The sequence below is a fragment of the Hirundo rustica genome, chromosome 2, assembly GCF_015227805.2.
Source record: "Hirundo rustica isolate bHirRus1 chromosome 2, bHirRus1.pri.v3, whole genome shotgun sequence".
Taxonomy (NCBI): Eukaryota; Metazoa; Chordata; class Aves; order Passeriformes; family Hirundinidae; genus Hirundo; species Hirundo rustica.
Window position 1 is genome coordinate 76,890,882 of NC_053451.1, and position 25,959 is coordinate 76,916,840.

General features: G+C 38.8%; 1 protein-coding gene across 1 annotated transcript in view; it reads left to right on the forward strand.

Moving 5' to 3' along the window:
- Positions 1 to 25,959, forward strand: part of GPC6 (glypican 6) — a 752,072-nt gene that overhangs the window by 678,415 nt on the left and 47,698 nt on the right. Inside the window, exons 6-8 of the mRNA XM_040055264.1 lie at positions 4,962 to 5,092; positions 12,881 to 13,024; positions 17,300 to 17,329. Of these exons, the coding sequence (XP_039911198.1) occupies positions 4,962 to 5,092; positions 12,881 to 13,024; positions 17,300 to 17,329 (305 nt within the window). The remainder of the gene's footprint in view (positions 1 to 4,961; positions 5,093 to 12,880; positions 13,025 to 17,299; positions 17,330 to 25,959) is intronic.

Here is a 25,959-nt window from a genome sequence, read left to right on the forward strand (position 1 = left end):
GAATGTGTCATGTCATTGGTGGGCTCTAATGGCCCATTATCAGAAGATATCCCACTGGAGGATGGAAGGGTGGTGAAGGGGATAAGAAACACTGCCCCACCTGGGTTTAATGGCTGGGCCATTATCAGAAGGCATCCAACCCCCTCCCTCCTGGAGTTACAAGAGATAAGGAAAAAACATTTCCCCAACAGCTTTCAACAGATGAAATAGAATACACATTTTTTTGGTCACATAACTCAAGAGAGGGGCTTACTGCATCAGGAAAGTCCAGGAGAGGCTGAGAGCAGCAGCACTGATGGTGACCCTGGTGTGCTATATGCTCTGCACTTTATCAGGACCATTGGCAATCCCATGTCTTCAAGTGAGCAATGAGTTGTGTCTATTGTTTCCAAGTCCCTGACAAACCCACAGTACAAGAATGACTTACCTCAACTGAGTTCCTGATTCACTCACCCCGTCTGGCAGCTAGATGACAGCTTTTTGCCAAGTGCTGTAGTATATGGAGAAAGAAAACACACTGAACCTAAGAAAGCAGATTTGGAAAAACACAAAAGAGGGAAAATAAAGAGCACATGTAATTGAACAATACAGCCCAAGTATATTAACAACATAAGAAACAGGTGAGTCAATCACCCAGTTTTTAGATTTTTTTATGGCACAAACAACAATTAAGTCCCCAATATCTACTGTTGGAGATTACTGACAAATTATTAAGCCCACTCAGCTTTACAGTGAACTCAGCTAGGCTTTTGTCCAGTTCAAGGGTCTGTTCTCGAGAATTAGGATTTCAAGACTAAAGCATCTATATTTTCTGAACTTCATTTTGAAATATTTCCAGCTTCTCATATAATAATATTCATAACATTTTTAGAAGGAAAAAATATATTACTTGGGACAGCAGTGTTGTGTTTGTTGATACACAATTACACAATTATAGATTTGAAGAGCTGCCGTCTGGTGAGGCCCATTATAACATTTTGACTGTCCTGTCATAAATCTCAGCTTCTTACATTTCATCTGTTTTTCACTATATTCAGCCTAACAGCTTCCATTTCACTCATTTTCAGCACAGGGTAGCTGGTATGTATGTGCTCATATGGAACTGTACAAGTGAATAATAAGCTTTATCACTGTAGTGAGAGTTAGGGTTGGCAAAAAAAGAGAACTCAGCCTAATGACCTGAGGAAATATTTTCCAAGAGAGCAATTCACCTTAAACACCTTTCTTCCTAGAAATCAATGTTATGGATGAAAAAGTCAGTTTAATTTAAATCTGAGGCCTAACTCAAAATAGTATGAATCTAGTAAATACAGAAGTGAGTTTGTATGTTCCCAAGGCGCCTGAACGTTCACAATGATAAGACTACCTTGTTCTTCCAGGCTTCTCTCACTCTATGGCTGTCAGGTACCTTCTAGATATGTTTGATTTGGTTAGGAGCAGCATGATGATCAGAAAAAGGGTAGAAGGAAGAGGCTAAGAAAATCATTTTGGCATTCATAGAAATGGTACTTGTTCATCCTCTTTTGCTGGACTGAGCTTGTAGTAGTCCTACTGGAAGGAGACAAGAATAACCCAGCAGCCTGGTCAATGCTAAGTCAGCCATGGCCCCAACAAAGCTGCTGAAACTGAAGTAAAAATGAGTCCTCAAACATTAATTTCCCATTTGTGCAAGAACTCATCTGAACTGTGCAACTGTCGAAGACTTCTAGTTTGAGCTGATCCCTAAAATGAGCCTTAACTGGAAGCACAGCCTGTATCAGCCAGCCTCAGAAATAATGTTGAAGGAGGTATCTGTTTTACTTCAGCCCTTCAAGCCTCTCTTGTCACAGCATTTAATCCATTTCTCAGACTCCTCCTCTTCAAATATGTCCCTGTATAGGCCTCTGCTTCGGCATTAGTCCTATCCTACATCCTAACCCCAAAACAAAAATACAAATTGCTGATATGAAGATGGACCTGTCATCAATAAAGGTGTAGATATTTCAAATTATATTTTTCCCTTAACCCCTTGCTCCCCAGGCATATCCTTAAGATCTAACTAAATAAAAGATGACAAGGTTCTAATGTCAAGCATCACTGTTGGCTCATAGCCTCTCGCTGCTTCAGGGTAGCTTCTCCACAGACTTAAGTTATGAATAGCTTCCTGGAGTGGACCAGATATATTCCAAGTCAGTGGAGGAAATAGAATTTAAAGAATATGGACAAGCAGGGATTTTCTGTTTGATTTTTTCTCTCTTCTTTTGTTTTCTTTTTTTTTTTTCTCTTATTTTTTCCATTCCTTTATGTAGAGCAATAACAAAAACTATAACCCCATGTGACTGAAATATAAACTTGACTAACTTGAAGCCTGGCTCTTGAAAGCATCATCAGACTTATACCATAGTATATCAAAGAAAGAAGCTCAACAAAAAGCTCACCTTTGGCAACCAGGAATTATCCACATTCCTCAGCCTTTGCCCACTTCCTTAACAATGACTAATAGATAGATATAGATATATATTAAATAGATAGATATAGATTATAGATATAGATAGATATAGATGTATTAGATATAGATAGATATGTGAATGTATATATAAAGACTAAGTCTATGGATAGGCTTAAGGTCCAGGAAATAGAAGCTGATTAGCTAAAGGGTATCTTTCTAAAGATACTGTATAAGCCAGGAACAGATTTTTAGTTTGCATCTCTTGGAACTATTCATTTTGGAGTTGAAGGCACTTTGCTTGAGGAAAGGCTGTTCTTAAATTTAAACTCAGTTGAAGGTGATGCACTTTTCTGCCACACAGAGATGTCACTTCAAGATTTAATTCAGAACTAGCACCCCATTTCATCAGAATAAACAGCAAAGTATACTTGAGCCACTGCCCATTCTCACAAGAGATATTCAGCAATTATGTATTTGCTGAATTCTGCTTCAGCACCATCCCTGAACACATACTGGGGCTTAGCACTAGACTGTTCCAACCTTCTAGCGGCCAAAATAAAGCTGACTTATATAAAGAGGTACCTGTCCTTAACTTAATATGTAGTCTGACCCTAGGGAAAAAAAAAAAAAAAAAAAAAAAAAAAAGGCAGCTTACCTTTTGACTTTTTTGTGAAGTAACCCTAATCTTAACCCTATTCCTGAAGTAAACTACCAAAAATTCCAGCCCCCAAAACCTGTGCCCTAACAATGCCTAGTACTGGTTTTGGCGCTTAGAATTTAAGTTGATCACATTGCTCCCAAAGTACTAAAGCATAAATGTTTTATACAAGTCATTCTGAATATGAGGAAGAAAGTACTTTGTAGGAGTCCACATTTACAAAATCTTTGTAATTTTTTTTTTTTTTCCTTGTGGAAAAAACTGCTGACTTATTGCAGTAATCTCTAAGTGTATGTGTGTGCATGTGTTTATGTTTGTGCGTGTTTTTGTGTGTATGAAAACTGTTTTCTGTATCAGACGTAGTTCTCATTTTCACCATTTCCCACTGGAAAGGGTATAAACTAAAGAATTTTAAAATAATGTGCAGGCAAAATAACACCTCTGCTTGAAACCAATTTCCTATCATCTCACCATTTCTCACAGTCAGCAACAAGCACTATGCACCTCACTCCAAATAACTGGCATTACACTCTTTCCAGCCTAAAAGTACTGTGAAATATTAAATGTAAATTTGCAAAAGTGCTTAGGTGCTACATGCCAAGCAATTTCAGTTTCAGTGGGATTTCTGGGTATGCACTGGAAGCACAGCCACTTCTTCCCATCCCTCCATGCACTTATGCTTTTATGGGGAAGGAAAAGATGTCCGTGCTGGAACAAACCTGTGACTTGCAGCCAAGTGTGAAGCTAACAAACATTGTTGTCAGGTCTGTGGGGAGCTCCATGCCTTCTCCATCCACACAGCTGCTGTGGGACTGATGCTTACAACAGCAAAGCAGGCATGGGTCTGTTTCAGAAGAAAGTCTGCTTGGTACTTTCTGAAGCTTAAGTCTGATGTATAAAGAAGAGAGCATGTGAAGAATTTTGTTTATCATGTTAAAGTTACAAACATCATCTGCTTAAAGCTAATTAGTTGCTGAAAACTTTAACATAGGAGACCAGGATCGAATATGATGTTCAAAGGATATACTGTAAATCCAGTTTATCACATTTATTGCCACACAAATTACGATAAATTTGTGTCTATGTATAGACAAATATATATGATTTGTGGCAAAACCTTTTTTATTGTGATGAATTTCTGTTCAGTTGCTTGTTTTTTACTTGTTAGTGAGCATCAAAAGATTAAATTATTTTGCACAGGGGCTCCAATGGAAGTTAAGTAAACTTTTTTGTTTTAATCCAAAACATACAAACAATATATGTTTCTGCATACAACTTACAGCCATGTTTTGAAACTGTAGGAAGGCAAACATGGTTTATACCTATATACTATGGCAGAAATCCAATATTCATCTGCTGTTCATATTGCAAGAAAATGAGATCATTAAGGTCAGAAAGAACAGCTGCTTTTATTATAACACCCTGATATATCATATCAAAATTTTCATCATCTCACACAAACTCTAAGAACATACCCCAGGGATTCATTTCTATCAGCCTGCTTTTTCTTGGGAAGGAGATTACATAAGTACACTCCAGAGCACTGGCTGCTTCAAGAAGCTGTGTAAAATAATTTTACCCCAAGCTCAATAATGCTATGGCAACTAATATTAATCTAACTTTTAAAGTCTTTATCAAGTCTTTATTCCTTTTTTTTTTTTTTTTTTTTTTTTTTTGTGGTGGTGGCAGAAGTAGGGGAAGGTATTTTTGACAGCTGGGAAACTGCCCTGCCCACTTCACAGTGCTGCTGTCACACATCTCCCCAGACTCCTGCTGAGTGCTCACTTCCCACACCTACAGCTGGCAATGCTAGTCTGCCTGAGGAACCCAAAGGTATCCCTTCTTTAAGGGAATGGCTGCTTTGTGTTTTAACAGATGCTATGCTTCTGGTAGCGGAGAGATTAGAGGGACCATTCAACATTGAATCAGTCATGGATCCCATTGATGTCAAGATTTCTGAAGCCATCATGAACATGCAAGAAAACAGCATGCAGGTGTCAGCAAAGGTACTGTGTGAGTCGTGCCTTCTCTGTTGTTGAATGTCACAAGAGGGGGGAAAACCATCTCCACCAATTTTTCTGTCTAGACTTAGAGAAACATGTCCAGACTGCCAGAAATTACTTTTGCTTGTTCAACAGTTCACCAGACTGCCTTTGAGTTCCTCACCTAGTTAAGCAAGCTCAAATTTTTGAAAGGGAAGTGGAAGGGAGAAAGCTACTATTTATTAAACTTCAAATTAATAGCTGTAAGAGATTTAAGGAAAAAGGAGAGTGCTGAAAACCAGTGGTAACTCTGTAAGCAATATCCTGCAGAGTACACTTGGTAACTTCCACTTGTGTCTCATCTGTGATTCTACGTATTTACTTCCAAACGTATTTTGATTTATCTAGGTCAGACTGAAGCACAATGTGTTTGAGGTGAATACACAAAATGTTCCATTTAACCTCCTTTAATAGCCACTCTAGGGAAATAATACATTGCCCTGTCTCTGATTACCAGACCTCAGTTTGATAGTTTTGTCTGGATTCTGACACAAGGATAAACAGAGCTAATGATACCAGGTTCCTCCTTTCCATTTTTAATGTGTGTATGTATACACAGATCACCACCACCTCTGAACCCCATGTTAATAAGATCCTTCGAATTTAGAAGCAGGTGCTGTTGAGCCAACAATTAATGGCCTTGCCTTAATATTCATTAGTGCACTGTGGCTGAAATTCTAAAGACAACAGTTTGCCAAGTTGTCTGCATTAGGAGCTTCTGTCTCCCATTTAACTCCCAGCAGTCAGTTAGGTGCTGGCCAGACTGCCATCTGAGTCAGTGATTTTCCATTGCTTGGAAGGAAGCTGCATCAGCTGGGGGAAAAAAAAAAGAAAAGAAAAGAAAAGAAAAGTGGGGACAAAAAGCGGGAGCCTGAGGTTTACATTCTTCCTGTCAACCCAAATTTTGATGCTTTCTATGGCCCCAGTGCTGCAGGTTGCTAAGAGTTTCCTTCAATATGCCTTTTGTTTTCAACCTACATGACGTTCCTTGGATTTTAAAAGCAGTCTACATCCTGCAGGATGAGACTTTGTTCTGGCGCCAGTAATCAAGGTGTTTAACGGCCAAATTCTCTCAGATATTTTGGGAATCAAAGGCCAGCTTCAGCAAACTCAGCCCTTACCTCAGAAAAGAAACAAAAAATCTTTTCATTTAAAACTCACCCCAGGCCCAGGTGTATTTCATTTTCCCTTTTACTTGTTTGGTTTTCACAGTTTTTCCATTAGTTGGAAAGCTGAATCCCCTGCCAGAGTCCAATGATGTTCTGGCATGAGCTTATCTCACTACCTATTTGTAGCAGCACTACAGAGCTATTTCTCCTGTCCCTCAAAAATATTTGCTGTAAAGATTAATAGCAATGCCATTTGCAATGCAAAAGTTTTTCCACTAAGAGGAACCTTAGACAATATTTTTTTAAACTTGCAGACCAAAAGAGAAATTATATCAGCAAAATTTATTTCATTATATTTTCATAGATAACAGAACTGTCTATCCTTGAGGAACCTTTGTATATTCTCTGTAGACCATTATTCTCTTGAAATATGATTTCCTTGATCTCCTAGGTTATATCCATCCTTTTTCATGTAACGTGGAAGTGCTTTACCCTTAATAAATAAATAAATAAATAAATAAATAAATAAATAAATAAAGCAGCAAAATCTTTTGGGGGTAGTGCTTCCCTCTTCTATGCCAGGTCAGACCTACAGAGATGATATACAAGCAGCCTTTGAATCCATGCTCTGTCATCTAATTTTTCCCCCTTGCACATATTGACCACTTAGAGCTTCAGTGGAAATGACAGATACCTCACCAGATGTAATGGGGTGTGTGGAATGCAATTACAGACCTAATGTGGGAGAAAAGCCACTCACGTCAATTATTCTGAGATGCCACTCAGAAAACTTCAACTGGGGTGTTGAAATCATGATCTTTTCTGTTTTCTCATTCTTCAGACAATTTTGTACCTTTTATTTAACTGTACCTACAGAAAATGTGGTGACTAGGAATCATAGCTATTTTTCCACAAGTCAGACAGTGCATTTTTACAGTGGAAAAATGATGATGCACTAATAATATTATGTCTGCAACACCTACATACATATAGATTGTTTTTCACTGCTGGCATGAAGCCTTTTCTACTTAAAAATCTGGTTGATGTCTGGGAGAAGACTCTATGCTGTATTCAGTACAATTTTCGGCCATGTTATATAATGTTGTTTTCCTTTTAAAAGGAGTGGGGAAAGCGAAAACAAAAGGTTTATTCCTCAAGGAGCTCTCACTTACTTCATTCTCTTTGTAGGCAGAAGACCCAGACCTTATTTAATCCAAAGCCCAGCGCTCCTGTTTCAGATAGTTATATAAAATTGCCCTATTCCAAAGGTCTAAGAAAAAGCCAATGACTTGACAATTAATCAGTGCAGACAGTCAAGGCTTATTGCTTGAGTTCACTCCTTGTGTACCATCTCCTTAGAAGACAAACCCTCTGTCTTCCTCTTTTGATGGCTGCACGTCAATACTGAGACAGAGAATTATAGACATACCACATGTACCTCTTCTGTCTTTGTCCTGCTGACCAAGGACATTCAGACTCAGACACATCCCAGTATTTCTCACTGTATAAGATGAAGTATCTCTGTTCCTAAGCCATTAACTTTTCTTGTTTGTATGATGATTATAGTTGATTCTTTGAGCACAGTTCACATTAAACATGTGTCAGTATTACGTTAAGATCCTCCAGTTTTGCTGAGGCTGCAATCTTTCTGTGTTTTCTATGTATTTCTCAGCAGTTTATATTCATCACTAGCTGTCTAGGAGGTCTGACCACAAATCTCTAGGCTTCTTGGCTGCTCACCTTGCACAACTCTCATGTCCCTTAATGACAACCACACGAGGTCCTTATTTTGCCTCAGGGAAAGTCCCATTCCTGACAGCTGTGACGGCTGGAGATTCTTGACAAAAAAGAGCGACAGTATAGAAAGTTACACCCCAAGGCCCAAGGCTTTTCTGCTGGAAGGATCTATGTGCTCTGAATATGCCCAAACTTTCCCTTCTCCAAGGGAAGTGATGATCATCAAAATCAGTTTCCACAGACTCATCATCTAACACTTGCAGCCACTCTTAGAGTGTACCTTGCACAAACCAAACCACAGAGAGTGCAAAACAATCAGCCTGGGCTGCCTGAGATGCCTCCCAAGACATCAGTATCTTTTAAGAATAGGCCTTGCAGCCTGGGTCTACCCAGACCAGAGTAATATTCATTGAAAGTTGCCTCTGGCAGAAGTCAGGGTGCAGTAGATTTTCCTTGGATCTCTGTTTATAGCAGCTGAGACAGGATGTCCTCTTTATTGAAATTTCTTTGTTATTCTCCAGTGACATATTTTTTGGTATTTGAACAATATAGTGCTAAATTCAGTGCTCAGCAACATTCTATATCTCAGGCAAAATTTTTACATTTTTTGCATTGTTTCCCATGGTTCAGCTTATATCCAAGACTTAGTTGTAGCATACATTTACCTTATTCTCATTCTCATTTTCATTCTCCCTGAGATAATTCAGGTAGTCATATTCAGAGTCGTAACATAAATGCTTATTTCAATCTTGGCCAAAACAAGCATGTTTTGAGAGCGTTCACAATTTTCCCACAGGGCTGTCAGTACCAACACCTTTGATTCCTGCTTCAAGGCAAAAAGTAAAAGCTACATCTGCTGCATTTTTAAAACCTGAATGTTTACTAGTTGATATCTGCAGAGATTGCTCATTCATAAGTGGAGGAAAACTCAAAAAACAGCACAAAAGATGTTATAACGTCCATTTTTTTTCAAAGTTGAGAAAATTCCTAATCTGGTTGCATCAGCATAATCATGTCTCCATTTCTGCTTAAAACACAACATATTGAATTACTTTCTGCAATAGTCTGCTCCTATACAGGTACGTTAGACTGCTGTAGGAGTCATTTGGCTGTCACGATCAGATTTTTCCACTTTTGTATAGTCTATCCCATAACTGAGTTTCCCCTTAGTAAGCCTTAAATCTGCTTTTATCTGAGTTGATGGATATGCCATTTTAACCTATAAATATATGCTGCTTCTCAGCAATTACTTCACCTAAATGGATGAATGAGCTCCATGACATAGCAGGCTACCTATGCATTATTTATAAGGAGGATATCTTCAGAGAACTACATCCAAGGTCCTTCTTAAAATAGTCCACAAGTTTCATATTAAGAACACCTCTTCATTTATCTGTGTTCTTTCCAGAGTTCTGTGCAGGAAAAATATAATGGCATTTCAGATTTAAAAAAATCAATGCTATTCTGTCTGAAGGGTCAATGGAGCAGAATCATATAGAGACACTCAACTGGAAGCACTGAGCACTAACACATGGCTAAATAGCAGCATGACCCAAGGCTTCACAGAGAGCAAACTATGTCTTCTGTAAAAATGCAAAACTTCAAATTCTCCTGGGAAAAGGGCTCTTTTTTCTACAGTATTTGCATCCTAGCCCTGAAGTAGATACTTCCATTTAGTTGGCTCAAGAGATTTAATTCTTCACTGGCTCTGTTGACTTGTTCTCATGGCTTGGCTCATACCCCTGACCATAGAGATTTGGTCCATTTGAGCTTTAACTGCAGTTCATTGGGGACTGGTTTTGTGTTATAAAATCTTAACAGGTGTCTCACATATCCCAGAACATCCCAAACTACTGTAGATGCTGATGAGAGAGAAACAGAAGGAAGTTTTTGATCTTCTCTATCTTAGATGTATAGCTTAAATGTAGACACATATAACGATGACAACTAAATTTAGCTCTCTTAATTTCCAATGGAATTCCTTCTCTAAATTTTGATGAAATGGACTGCATGAATTATATCTAAAATACAATTTTTTAGAGAGTGGGTTTATGCTACTAATTCACAAGATGTGTAATGAAACACCTGAATATTTTTCTAGAAATTGTTCTATACCTCTGGTAGTATTGTAAAGAAAGTATTCACGTGCTTCTTCTTAGGAAGTATTTGTTAATATCAGTTATCATCTTTACATTCTGTGCTCTGTCACTTCATACCAAAATGCAAATTAAAAACTGTCTCTCTGGCACTCAAAGTTCAGTTACTTAATATTGTATCCTTACTGCATTTCTGTTAGGTCATTTAAAAAGCAAGTATTTCTTTTTCTGTGATGTAAATATTATTGTCTAGTTTCTATCTCTATTATTGTCTGACTGTGCGTAAGTTTGTATAAAACCACTTGCTGCAACTATTTATACGAAGATAAATGCCACAAATGCTCTGTTGGGTTTTTTCAGTGCACCATAAGAAAGATGAAATATAAATTATGTAGACTCGCAGCTGCACATGGTCATACAAGTAGCTTAACGATCACACACTGGGACATTTAAGGAGACATGCCCTCACTTTCCTTTCTCCTGAGAATCTAGTTGTCTGTTTTGGATAATTGTCGCCTACTTTGTAGGCAAATACACAGTTGCTTAATTGAGTAAATGGGATTGCATAGATATCTAAATAAGCAAGCATGTTTTCAGTGCATAACTTATCTTAAGCTAGAAGAAACTTAAGTAAACTTTGTAAGCATAGTTCATGCTCTTAACATACAGATTTCACCCTTTAAATTGTAGAGTATCCTACACAATCATGTACAAATCTTGAATATTAATTTTAGTAGAATTTTTTTCACAGAGGAAAAATAAGATCCTTTCCTGATGAAGGGTTTAGAGCTTTATAAGCTAAAATAATTTTTCTTGGTTGATTAAATTAGTTTATTGTCCAATAGTCCTCAGGACTAGGGAGGCTTGAAACTCTTAAAACAGATAAATATTCTCAAACCAGACCAAACAGTATTCCACTCATAAATTAAAAATCCCAATGGCCATACAACAGCTGACTTGCTGGACTTTGAGTCAGAGCAGACCTGATGACTGGACATGTATTTACTATGAATCAGCTTCTTTCAGCAAATTTTGTATCATTTGGGGCCTCTAAATTAACATCGGGAAACCTAACTGAGAGCCAATTTAATGTTCCCTGAGAGAAACAGAAGTTGCACCATGGACTTGGGTCACTCTTCCATGGGGTGCAGTCTTTCAGGCACCACCTGCTCCAGTGTGGGTCCCCCACAGGGTCCCCAGTCTTAGCAGGAAACCTGCTCCAGAGTGGGCTCCTCTCTGCACGGGTCTGCAGGTCCCTGCCAGGACCCTGCTCCAGCACAGGCCTCCCACGGGGTCACAGCCTCCTCTCAGACACCCACCTGCCCTGGTGTGGGTGTCCTCCATGGGCTGAGGGTGGACCTCTGCATCCCTGTGATCCTCCATGGGCTGCGGGGACGCAGCTGCCTGACCACGATCTGCGCCACAGACTGCAGGGGAACCTCAGCTCTGGCACCTGGAGCAGCTCCTGCCCTTCCTTCTGCACTCACCTTGGTGTCTGCAGAGCTGTTCCTGTCACGTGTTCTCACCCTGCTCTTCTCTGGCCACAATTACATCTACAAAATGACTTTTTTTCCTTCTTGACTATGTTATCAGAGAGGCATTACTATCATTTTTGATTGGCGCAGCCTTGGCCAGCAGAATGTCTGTCCTGGAGCTGGCTGGCGTTGGCTCTTCCGGTCATAGGGGAAGCTGCCAGCAGCTTCTCACAGAAACCACCCCTGGAGCACCCCTGGTACCAAAATCTCGCCACAGAAACCAGCATAGCCACACAAACAGGAGTAATTTTGTCCTACAGTCAAACCACAGCATCTGCAATGTTTTCATCCCCACAAAGCTCATTCAAGCGGTCTATATACAGCATTAGGGTTTTGTACATCTTAAATTCTGGCATTTAATTTTATTTTCTTTTGAATGGAGGCAAAATGTTGAAACAAAATACAATGGTCACAAAACCAGAAGGGTAGTTCTAAAACTGAAAAAGATGGTATGAAGGCAAACACCAGGATTCTGCTTCATGAAAGCACTTGAAAATTTTAACTTTGTGGATTTTCTACCTCTTTTAGGATGTGCAGCTTGTGCAAAAATGCCTCTGGGAAATATGCTTGATATCCTGTAGTCAGAAGTGTCCTCTGTGTCCTTTAGTACCTACCAGATACGCAATACTGAAACTTTTTTTCCAAATGGAAGTACATGAAAAATTTCATAACCCCGAACATTATTTTCTATACCCAGAAAACAAACACAGTAGCAGAAAATAATTATCACTGTTGCCCAGTGCCTCACCCCTCTTCTAGAGAGAGATTGTTAGGGAATAAGTTATCCAGTTACAAGGATATTTCATCATTGACCTTTTCTCTAAGACTACAAATAAAATTTCAAGGTAGGAGGAGCTGTAGGTGGGGATTATGGATGACCTGTGATTCTGGGTAACTACCACATTTTAACAAAAGTGAAAACAGTTGTCAACTATGTCCTGCCACAAAGGTCATCCTTTTCTGCATTTTTCTTCCTGGAAAGACAGCAGTTAAGGTGCTTTCAGATGTTAATTTCTCATAATAATCACCTTTTTAAATTAAGGGGATTTTAAGGTATCTGTATGTTTCCATACCTTCACCAAGTAATTTATAATGCTTATTAACCTGAGTTTTAATGCAGGCCAAGCACTCAATTTACTAGTACAAAAATGTCAATCAAATCCTGTTTCAAGTATACAAAAGAAAGAATAAAGAGGCGAGAGGCTACAAAACACCAGCTTTCCTTTTTATATGATTTTCATCAAACCAACATATAACCAAGAATGTCTTTTTCAGGTTTTCCAAGGATGTGGCCAACCTAAACCAGCACCTGCCCTGAGATCTTCCCGTTCTGTCCCTGAAAACTTCAATACCCGGTTTAGACCATACAACCCAGAGGAGCGACCTACAACTGCTGCTGGCACAAGTTTGGATAGGCTGGTAAGGCAAAATTTATTCCATTTTCAAATCAGTACAAAAGGCTTGGCTATATACTAGAAGGTGATTTAATAATTTTATAATCACTCTTTATAGTTTCTTTGCCAGCTGTTCCCACATTTAGTAAAACTTTTTTTCTCCATTGGGAGCGGTATAGAATTTCACTGTAGGAGAGCAGTATGGCTCAGTTTTTACCTATCAGACTTGTTTGAAGAGAATAAACTCTTTCCTGGGGGCCAAAAACCACATAAGCCTTTGCAGGTACTTTGCAGTATAAATTATATATCAAAAGTGTTCTGCAACACTATTTTATATTTTTTTTATTTTATGGAAAAAGTTATGTATTAAGGCCATTTTTATCACCTAGTTCTTTAACTAACACTCTTGCAAAGGTACCTCGATTTGTTTCACTTCTTTACTTAATTATAAAATTACCACTGCTTTATTTCCATCCATCTCAACAATTGACTTTAATCTGCTAGAACTTCAGTGATCCTTAATCTTGCTTTACTTATTCAATCATTTGGAGGAAAAAAAACAAAAACAAAAAACAAACAAACAAACAAACAAACAAAAAACCTTCAACATAAGATTATTTTTATTACAACCAATCATCGGATTTCAGACTTCAGTGTTCCTGCTATTTATACATCTATATATTTATAGAGGGGTAACTGCTACAGCTGTTAGTACCATCCCAGCAATCATCTGTAGGTAAAACGGATGAGCAAAGCTGAAGAGATTCTGATTTTAAAAAGGCTGTATCACATGCCCTCAGCTAATTGCTGCACACTTGCAGAGCACTGGGCTGTCTTGCCAAAGAGAATACCCAAATATACCAGTGCAGGTGAGGACCCAGGTATCTTCTTGATGCCATCATTCATCAAATTCATGTAATGGTTATAGTAGTTTTTCACAGTGTCCAGTCTTTCCAATCACTTCTGTCTATGATGTACTCTGTATACTCTATTCTATCAATTTTCATGGCATCCCAATAGAAAAATAACATGGCATTTCTAGTCAAGACGTGGGATCACCCTGCAGCAAAAAGCAACATCTGTTAGTTCTCTGCACTTCTGGAAAGAGTGCAGCCTGGTTATCCTAAAAGGAGAGGCAGAGAAGATGCTTACCTCCATTGTAGATGGAGGTACCACAGCAGGATCATAGTGCAGTGCAACACCTCAGGCTAAAAATCTGACTAGCAATACTCAATCTTATATTTGATGTAATCTTAATTTTACCCTTTTACTTTAGATTCAGAGAACCAGTCCTTCTGCATTTCTCAGAGCAGAGGCCTGGATCTTAACATAGAATTGGTCAAGGTGAAGTGAAAGGTCACCAAAGGCTTTAGGTTTCAATCATGCTTTGTCAAATCTAAAGGTTGTAAACAGCTGAAATGGGAGGAAGAGCATTAAAAGGAAGGGGCTGGAATCATGGCTCAGTTTGGATTAGTCTGATGATGTAAGAAAAGTTCAAGCATTTTTGTAATGAAAAAGGAAAGTTTAAGATACATTACATATTGACATAAGAAGAATACTTCTGAACATATTAATATCCTTTTTAAAATAGTAACTTGCAAAATACTGAGCAGCACACTGAACAAAGCAGAGATGTGTCCAGTGCTGCCAGCCTTTAAAGACTGAAACTAATGAAATATGTCAATGCAGATAATTCTTTATAACTTCTAGACTTTAAAAGGGGAACTTATCTCCACATGGTTTAACTAATTATGTTCATGCATTATTTCAGGAAAACAACAAGGAGTTTAGTATTGCTGCTGTTAATGTTAAAATGTTCAAATTAAATTCCTATTTCCTGTTCCTGCTGATGGTATTTAAAATAATTACTATTTATGGTCTGTTAATGATGAGTGTTGGTATCAAATCCATCTTCAAATGGCAGTTATGAATGTGTTGTCTCCTTCTGGGCTGGGACTAACCATCTCTCAATTCAGGGGTGGTTGCTGATCTCAGTGGAGCTAGGTAAGGTAGTTTATGTGGATTAGAGCAGACGGCCTTATTTCAGAGCCATAATCCCTTAGCAGCTCTTGGGAAAGGTCACTGCCTGCATCTCACACCATCTTGGGTAATTTTATCCAGAAGGATTCAAACGCTTCGCTCCTGCCTCACAGAAACAGTGTTTAACCTGTGTTATAACCTCAGCTTTCCATGTGCTGAATCATTCCCTGAGTGATGTATCTCTCTTCATTAACTATAGCCAGAGCTTGGAGAACCAGCTTCATTTGCATACTCCTTACCCTTGCATTGTTAACAGGATATAAAGAGGACCCCATGTACAGCAGTTTTCCTGTCTACACACCAATCATTTTCTGTTGCTTACTTTATATAAATACACTGCAATATTAGTATTTTGCTGATGTTTTCAAACACATAAATTCCATTTTGATTATTACAGATATAAGAAACAAGCCTTTTCTTGTGATTCAGAAGACTGTTCAGTGTTATATTAATGCTTTTAGAAGTCTACTCTGGAGTTTGTGTTCATGAAACACTGTCAGACCCCTTGCCTTTAAACTGTCACCACGAAGTCCAAACACACAGTTACAAAAAGCTCAAAAGAAGTGGCAAACCATTCTGCTTTTATCTGTCTTTGACAGCAGAAAAAACAAGTTTAGAAAAATATTTCCTCTGCATCTCAATGTTATACAAACATGCAGCACATCTGAACGAATTCTGTTTTGGTCCTGCTCATATTCCCCACTTACAGGATTAATTCAGTTGGCCATATTTTATCAGATGTGTTGCACAAAGCCACCCTCATAAGAAGCCTGCGCTGAAATCACCAGGTACTGAACCCATCTGAGAAAGTGCTCCTTCATCCTTGCCTGAGCTTATGTGATTAATCCAGCTATTCCATTTCAAAAGGAGGGAGTGATTTCTCTGTGTTATTGCTGTAGCTGTAACAAGTAAGTCTTAACAAATAGGAAATAGATCAAAATTAATTATTAGAAATGTGGAAAAATTTAAATTTCCCCCAAAGCTGTGATTTATGTGGTTTTAAAGTATCTGATATATTTAGGAAGTTATGTAGCACTTGAGAGACTTGTCTAAGCATGGATGAAAAGCATCTGAGACATCCTAGGGTATATGAAATAAAGGACCAGCAAAGGACTAGAGGAGACCAGGACACTTCTGGAGCAGCAGAGGGGAGCTGGCTTGAATACACTTCAGAAGATCAAGCAACTTAATATACTTATGCTCAGACAATTCAATGACATCTTCACAGCACTTGGCCCAAAAGTCAGGCGCTTTCTGAAGTCAATGAAGAGAGATGCACATCTTTGAAGAGTGATTCACCTCATCTGTCACAGACATCTCTCAAAGACTGGGAAATAAAGACTCAGTTGGAGTATCCACATGTAGAGAGACGAGACTGAAATGCCTTGGCGTATTTAAGTCATCTAACTGAGATGGAAGATAGAGCAGTAGCTCAAGATGCATATGCTCCCCTGGACTGGCAGCTGAAGTTCGGATAGAAAACCCTAGAGGATGTTCACTATGAGGCATCCAAGTGGGAGAACAGGACGGAGCCCCACCTGTTCTCTCTGCAGGTTGCACCTTGTGAAATTCGGGTACATAAATATAGTCACCCAATGCTGTTCGAGATGCCCGGGCTCTTCAAGATGTCCAAGGTGAAAGCGAGGTTGCAGGAGATCTGGTTGCAAGTAAGATGGAATATCTCAGAGCTGCTAAATTCACTTGCTCTGCCTACATTTAGGTAACTGATTTCACTTTATACTGACTGTAACAGTAGCAAAAATGAGGACTTTTCTGATTCAGCATAGAAATCCATAGTGCAGATCCCTAGAACCCGCTGCCTTGATTTGAGTCCAGATGACTATCACTTTCACTGTTAACAGAGAGAAATAAAGGCTTTTGTTCAGTTGTCTAAGCATGGGTCAAGATTTAAGATCACATATTTCTAAAGCATAGTTCATCTCATCCTAAAGTATACATTGGAACAACTCAGAGAAATCTTTCCATATCCTTCTACAAAGAAGTGACAGTCCAGGCATCTAGCAAATATACCTGAAGACCAGTAAACTTAAATATTGTAAAAAAATTAATAGTTTTAACCACCGAGCACACCTGCTTCTGTAGAGCATGATCTAAAGTTTCTCATTTAAAATCAACTGCTTATAAAGATTCGTTATCTTCTCTGTGGTTACCTGTTTGGTATAACCTGTGGTTTATTTTGTTTTGTTTTGTTTTGTTTTGTTTTTCTGTTCCCTGAATCTGTTTCCCTCTTGCTTCTCAGAGGACTATCTGGAGGACAATGCAACATGGTGTAAGCTTTGGTATTCTTATTCTTCACTTCATTCCCATTTGTCTTTGTATAATGCTGGACAAAACACTCGTTTAAGTTTCATCTTCACCATCTTTACTTTGTATGTGTGTGTCCTGTAGGCTAAAATACTAGCAACTTTTTCTGTAACTTTGCATTCTAATTTCTTTTTGCCAAGTGCCCAGAGCTGCTATTGCCTTCCAGTATTTTCTCTCACCTCAAGACTGATGCCTCATCCCCAGAAAGGAGCTATGTAGTCCTACAGTGAACTAAAAACTGGTGTAAGCATCCCCATAGTCTCAAACCCCACAAGGGCATGTGGAGCAATGCAGACACTGCAGTAGCATTCAGCTCTGAGTGCTGTGCCTGGAGCAATGGAAATGAGCTCCCAGGCCTTCCCGGGCTCTCTCCTTAAAACTGCACCTGTCTTGCTGGCCAATCTCCTTATGCTTTACAACTTCATAAGTTTTTGCGGCTGTTAGAGGTCCCTGGTTCCAGACAGAAAAGCCTTCCTCAGCAGAGCTCATTCAGCACAACCCAAGGGGAAGGCAGGAACACTGCACAGATTTGCATTTAGCATGGACTTAATAGTCCAGCTTCTTAGCAGGACTAATTAGTCTACAGAGAGCACCATGCTGATACAGCCATGCTGCTTCCTGTATTTGAGCTGCCCTGAGTACCTCTGTATCCACCACATCACTGTACAGCAGTGCCATCTTAATTCAGCTGGAATTTCTCCTGAGAACATATTGCAGCCTGACCTGGCTGGATGTGTATAAAATAATTCCACATTTTCTTTTGGGAGGACATGGAAGTTTTCTTGATTTTTCAACGGGGATCTGATGCACCAGTAAACATATAATACAAAATGCACATGCATACTATAGAGACAGGCAACTGAGAAATTGGCCGTGGCATTCATGGGTGATTTGCATTCACACACAGTACAGTGGCTGCATAGATTAGTGGCTGAGTATGCACCCTGTCTGAGAAAGAACACCTTTTATGCTCTTTACCTTGGGGAGGGGAATATACTGCGTCAAACTTTGTGGGGAAATGTTCTTTTAATGTCCCTTCTGATTTCCTTAAAGTAAAAGTGGATAGAGTCTCAATTTCCATGAGGAAAATACCCTGAAGTACCCATTTTAGGAATAAATTCCAATGTACTTTAAGTCTCTTTTCAATTTTTTTACTCCACTGTGCTATGTCTTTTGTTACAGTGAAAAAATGTGATGGTAACCTGACGAATCAGTTGTGAGCAACTTCTTTCCAAGTGCTCCAAAACTACATGAAATAGAAAATATTACTTAAAAAATATATTCTGCATTGCATTTTTGCTATAAAAGACTAAAAGTAACAGGACTGTATTCAGACATTCAGACAATCAGTGCACTCCTAAAAGTGAAGTTTTCATTTCAGTTTTTTTAGACTCCATTTGGTCCACAATCTTGGACTGTTATATATATGCCATGATAGCAAAATTTTCCTGGGACAGGATGTTTATCATCAAGATTTTTTTCCCCAAGAGACCCCAGAATAAAATGCAGAAGGTCTAAGTCTTAGAGGGTTTAATGTTCTCAGATTAATTTTCAAACATCTTCTGCATACTGAGGCTATAGGTTAAGATACAAACAATGAGCCGGTAAAATATATCATAACTCCAGAGTTTTGGGTCAGGCTCTTAAGTCTGAAGATGACAGGCTTACACTAGTGTTTTATAAGCTCACTGGCTTTCCACAGGCTACTACCCCAAAACCCTTAGATGCTGTGCTGTTAGATTTGATAACCCTGCGTGATGTTAATCAGCAAATGATTCCTGAAATGTAGGAAAACGGGAAACTCCCCCAGTTTTACGTTTTGCATGTTTAGACAGAGTCCTGTTTCTAATTAGCTGTTTGGATGCAATATGCAAAATGAAAAAGTATATTTTACCACATTCATTGTGACCATTTGGTGTTATATTTAGGCTTTGATTGGTTCTCCAAAAATAAGTGTTTGCTTAGTATCAAGTTTTGTTTAGTCTCAGTCTCACAGTAATATCAAAGTTTAAGTCTGTCCGATCATTTTTTCCCTCATGGTTAATACCAGTTCCCGGTGGCAAAGGTGGATGGATGATGGCAGCTGTCAGAACACTCCTGGGAGACCTGACAGAGCCCTGTTTTTAAAAATGGTGATATTATTCCATCCCCCAGGTGAATGGTTGTGCATGCTGCTGTATCTGATGCATTGCATTCCGAATGCGCGTGAGGTGGTTGCTAAGACAGAGCTTTGTTACAGTGGTTGCCTCTGTCTTCAGGTGGAATGGGTCTGCCTGCTGCTCAAACCCTGACTAGCATGGGCAAGGAAAGGCCATCTCCCAACAGTGACAGGAGCCACAGATCTTTACATTAATTAGTTGTCAAAGAAAATGCACAAATTCAGTTTCTGCCTCGTCTGAAGAGTGATGTCTCATGGAACAGGGTGCCTGCTTGATCATCTTCTAAAGTGGACTCTTTAATACTAGTAGAACTTCCTTCACCTAATGGGTGTGAAGACCCACTGAGAGTCATCATCTCATTTCCAGGAAGGTCTTAGGGGTGTAAATGGTACTGTGGATCACTGTTAGAGGGGTGGGAAATACAAAACCTGTAGATAGAATCCACTCCTAATCACCAGACTTTTGGCAAACAGTGAGATGAAATGGCACAGTCATGGGTCTTTGCTTGGTGTACATAGAAAAATTATGTGATTGCTGAACTTGGATGTTAGGGTAAAGAAAAGATACTTAGGCTAAAGTTTGCACATCTGTGCCCTATCAAACCAGATAAATGTGAAGTGGGATTTATTTCTTAACTTTTCATGTTTCTGGTGTTGCAATCAAAGTCTGAGCTATCACTCCTTTGCTTTACGAATAGATGGAGATAGCACCTCCAGAGCTTGCTTTAAATACTCATTTAGAGAAGACGAAAATCTGAATTACCCCCTTCTCCCCTCGAGAATGGATAGAATCTGATAATTCTTGGCATTGGAGCTAAGCTCAATGAATCAGATGTGCACAAAGGAGATTTTGGTCTATAAGTTATATTGATACATAGTTCTTATCATACTCCTAATCATACTCATTGCCATAGTATCCTCAGGTACCTAGAAGGATAGCTAGACTGAAATGCAATTTGTTAATTTGAAAGCTGCACATCTTCTATTCAATGGAAATTTCACCTTGTAAATCTGGATTACAATCTACTTCCCTCCATTTGATATTTTAGCTTCTGCTCAATAAAGACTAGAGGTTTTTTCCAATATACAGAAAGTTTATGTTACCAGCCTCTTGAAAATTAATCTAAGCAGGAAATACATTTGCACTGCTCTTTCAGCTGGAAGATAGATCACATTTCATTTCATGTGCCTGTGCACAAGAAAAAGTCAATTCTTTATGTTCTTGCTCATGATAAAGATAGTAACTATATATACATCTTTTGCATTTAATGTTTTGATATCATATTAGAAAAAAAATATGGTTTAAAAATTAGTGGCAGGGCTTGGGTCACTACTTGCAGTGCATAAACCACACTCATTTAGATGCTTCCAAGTAATATGACAGTAACAGTGATGACTGTTAGGTGTTACGCTGCCTGGAAGGTGTCACACTATGATGAATTCTTGCATTGTTAAGATGAGTGCAGCCAACAAGTTCTAAGTTTTCATAAAAAATGGGTTTGTGATATATTATCTGTTCATCTACTACTACAGAATTAGAGGGGTTTTTTTTGTGCAAGTGACTACAGAATATAAAATGTCTTACCATGACAAAGTCTGTTGTGTACAAGTATAGATGCCAAGAAAGAAATTAAAACTCTGGTAATTTCTAAATTAGTTGCAAATAGTGACTCTCACTCTCCAAAGAAAAACATGTTTTATGCTTTAGTGGCAATTAGTTTTCTCCAGCCTTTGCAGATTTAAACTGCAGCACATGGATATATTGTGAACTTGTAACAGGAGTGTGCAGTGCTGGACTCCAGTTATACAAATAGTAGGTTACAGTAGACTGAAACTGATTTCCCAAACTTAACATCTCATAAGCTTTTCTTTCATTGTAATAGACAGAAAACGGCACTTTATGGACTTTTATGTGTATTACAGTGGCTAAAAAGAGGTAAAATACAAGGAATAAAAAGGTTTATCTTCATTACAAATGGTGACCCTTCTGTAACCCTTCTTTAGTAAAAACCAAATATTTTACATTTGGAAAGATTTCTTGTATTTTTTTTTTTGGTTCTTATCATCCTTCAATCTTTGCTATCCCTCAATCATATCAAGGTATCAATCTAGGTTTTTGGGATAGCAATACAGGGTGCTTCTATAATGAGGAGCTGCATGTAAACAGTAAATCTTGAGTCACTAGTTAGAGATGTTTGATGAGAAAGCCAAGAAGATTAATAATACTGGGGAAGGGAAAAGCATGGATTCATCACATCAAATTGTATCCATCATTAACAGAGGACAAGTAAAGACTGTGCATCTCTAATCAAACCCAACAGCATTCTCTGGATCCTAGGTTCTGGGTGTAGACCCTAGCAACCTCTCAGGTCCACATTAGGGCAAAATGAGTAGCTAGCATATTATCAGTTCAGATGTTTAGTCAACATGGAAATGAGACAATACCTGCAAGACACTTCAACAGATCCCGCTCTGGACACTGCTGAGTACTGAGGTACACGGTAACAGAGAACTCTGCCTATAGTATTAGGACTGAGTAGCATGGGCTCCTTGCACAGCCGGTTAAGAAAACAGGCATTTTCAGAGGGTAATTCCCAGTCTAATGCAGATATCTGCCAGAGATTGCATGAAGTGGAAGTGCCAATGTTTCTCTGTCAGCTACAAAGAACTCTAGGCTTGACAAGATATTTAGGTTACAGTGGGCTAGAAGCTGTAATCTAACTCCTTCTGAGCAGTCAATACCTGACTTCTCTCCAAACAGGCCTACCAAAGTGAAAGTGACTAAGACAATAGGACTTAGATGTAGTCAACTGAGGACTGAGTAGAGCTCAAAATTTCAACATGTTCCGGTGGCTTTGTGATCAGGTGGCAACAATCATAAATTACCATTTTGTACATGACTTTGTTGGTTTTCTTGAGTCTTGCTGCTTCTGTACTGAATGTATGTCATGTAAATGTTATTTCTCGTACAAAATAAATGGAATTCACTCTGTCTGATTCAGTGTCTCTAATACAGGTGCTCTGTGGAGCTGGATTTGTTAACTTTCCATGGTAGCAGTGGAGAGCTAGTCAAGGGGGTCAGTAACAGACAGAAATCATTTGCTGAAACACAAAAGTGTCGTAAGTGTCATGCCCTGAACTACCTAGGCATCTGCAAAGAGCTAAAATATGTGATAAAGGCCTTACAGAAGTTCTTCCATCTTTCTTCTGGATGCTCTAGAGGACTCCAACATGGTATTAAATTCATTTGCATCTATACTGAATAAGGGAGCCAGGACCTACTCATAAGATCTCAAATTAGACCAAAATGGGACAGCTGGCAAAACGAATAACTGTCTAGATGCCACTGACTAAGAGGTCACAGCCTTTCCAGAGAGACACTTCACATGAGAGTCTCAGGTATGGTGCAGCACCGATTTGACAACTGTTCTGGAAGAGAGAGAAGGTTTCCAGAGGCAGTGGATATCTCTCTGCAGGCAGCCAAGCCTCACTCCATGTCTCCACTGTTTGAGGTGGACTCTTAGACACCCAGCTGACCTGTCAACACCCACACTGATAGATTTAAATTCACTAATGCACTGCTGGATCCTGATGGACAGCTGACATAGATGTTCATTTTTATGAACAGCAAACCACACTGCTGGTACTCCACCAGCTCTTAACAGTCCCTAAGAGAATTGCCTTTGCTTTAAAGTGCTGAGAATTTTCCTTTTATATTATATATTTGGACAGCATAAATACCATATAGGAGCCCAAAAGAAAACAGACCAGAATGAAAGTTGGTTTTCTCTTCAAACATTCAAGGCCATAAAAATATCCAGTATATAATAATAACTGTGTTACCTAAGTAACTGCTAGAAAAAGTAAAGTAAAAAGCTAATTGCTTAAAGTGCATTGTGTTTTTAATATAACGTACCTACAGTGTTCCTATATTAAAGTGTGATCTACATGGAGAAATAACAGGAATTTGTGTAAAGTATTTCTTCTGCTGAAAAATGTATCTGTCATTTAGAGGAAAAAAATCACTGCATAATAAATGAACCTGTGCAAAACTTCCTTTTCACAATGAATGCTAATGGGCTTAAATAATCAGGGAACATTTATGATATTAGAAGTAATTTGTACATAAAAATCTTTTTAACTGTTATTCCCTCATTCAGACAAAATCCAGTTGACCAAATGGGGGAATCTAACCCCAGAGCCAGACAGATAATGTATCCTTTGGGGTCAGCCGAGAGAAATAGACGCTTTTCAGAGCACAGTTGATCTGAGCTACTTTACAAATCCCTGTTGGATTAAGTGGCACGTGTACTCTTCAGTTCCTGGTTCTCACTGTTGTCTGCAGAAGAAGAGTTTGTAGCTCAGACAGAAACACTGATACCATGTGAGATGAATTTCATTCACAAAGACTTCTTTCTGGAGTTCATGGTCTGGATAGACCAGGATATTATTATCATACACCTTGATGGTATTTCTACTTGACTTGGTTTGACAACAAGGGGTCACACTGTGCTTGGCATTGAACATGTATTAAAACTCTGTTCCTCTCTTCAACACCTTAATGAGCTCTTTGACCTTTTATTCTGGAGTAGAAGATGCAGAATTCCCAGCCACTGCTCATTGCATCTGTATGCTTTTCTAAGCATTCATTTGCACTATGGGAATGGAGTGATCCAGGAAAACAAGTCAGCTGTTTCTGTGAAGTATGATATTCATAATACCTGATATTCATAATACCCAAGATAATGAAATCTTGGTAGTAACCTATTTGCCTCACAAGAGAAAGAGGAGAAAATTTACATCATCTTCACCTTGTCACATAGTTCAGGCAATTCAGATTACACCTCCAAGTGCAGAGCAGTAGAGGTGGAATACTGTCCAGGGTGCAAGACTCCCAGAGACTGGGTATATCCTCCTCTTTGTTGGGTACAGAGCATTTTCACATGAAGTGGTGGGATTGGAAAACCATGACTGTATTTATCTGCAGCCTACGTCTCCCAGATTATAATGCTTCCATAGTTGGGGAAGAAAATAGGATAGCTCCTGTACCAATCCCATCCAGATTCTTATTCCCAGTCCAACTTTAGTTCTCCTAGGTAAAGACCTTCATTGTTAGATGGAAAATGGATAACTCAGCCCTTTTCTGCCTGCAGGGAGAGGCCTCGATTCATTATACTTTTATCAAGTCACTCATTGCTTGATAAAAATCAATGTGGCAAAATCAAATCCCTTAAAAATCTCTTCTATCATGAAATCAGCCAGATATAGACATATGGGGGAAAGATGGATTGGAGAAAAAGTACTGCCTGTAAAACATGCAGTTCACTTGGGAATGTGACTAGCTGAAAATTGACTTGGTAATGTTCTGGGACAAAACCCCTGGAATTCTCAAGCTAGTTGTGGAAGTACTTTTAAGAAATCCTATTTTCCACAGGATGTAATGTTGATTTATTTCTGTGCTAAAATGTGAAATAATACGGCTGGCAAACATGCTTTCAGAAATCTAGAAAATAGTTAGTGATATATAGGGACATATTCTTCAATGTCATTTGTTCCTTAATGTGTCCCCATGGCAAAGGCACCATAATCACTTCAAGGCCACTCATTCCCATGCTATAACACTCTCTCTGCTCTCTGCCATTCACTTCATCAGAGAGGAAACAGAGATTAGAAGGGCATCATTGTAAAAAGGAAGATCTGAGCAAGATATTTCTGTCTTATAACCACACAAAATTTAACTCTGGCCTTCTAGACCAGGGTGACCAAAGCCAGACTCTCACTACAGGATATGAGCCACACTCTGGAGGTACTCAGTGGATGCTAAGGACACAAGCCGGTTACTGAACTTTGCATCCAGAAGAGAACCCACACACACTCTGGAAGCTCTCCAACAAATGCTAGTTAATTTATCAAGCTTTCAGGAAAGGCTCTGATGCTGCATGGTGATCACACAGCTGAGTTTAGATGCATGATTAAATATTTTTTTCTCCATTTGAAGTCTGATGCTTAGAACCTCCAAATTTGTTTTGCACTTATCCAGGTAGCAATTTCCTAAATGAACTGGGAATATTTTGCCCTTTTCCGCTATTAGTAGTGACACATAACAGGACCAACATTAAGGTTCTCTTTAGGATTTATTGTACTTCTGAATGCAATGTTACCTGATTTTGAGACCTTACTCCTCTAGCTGTTGGTTTGCTGAAGTGTTTTCTAACAAAGAAAGTAATACTCCCACTATAATCCAGACCAACGACTAATTTCCAGCAAGGCTCAGACTTCATTTGCACAATTCATCATTTGGTTTTAATGGATTAAATTGCATAGTTGGGGGAAAATAGCAATGATAAGAACATACCTGTGAATGCTCCATTCTTGCTGCAGTGGTGGAAGTTGCCATAGTAACTTATCTAAGGATAAGTTAATCAAGCTTTGCCTGT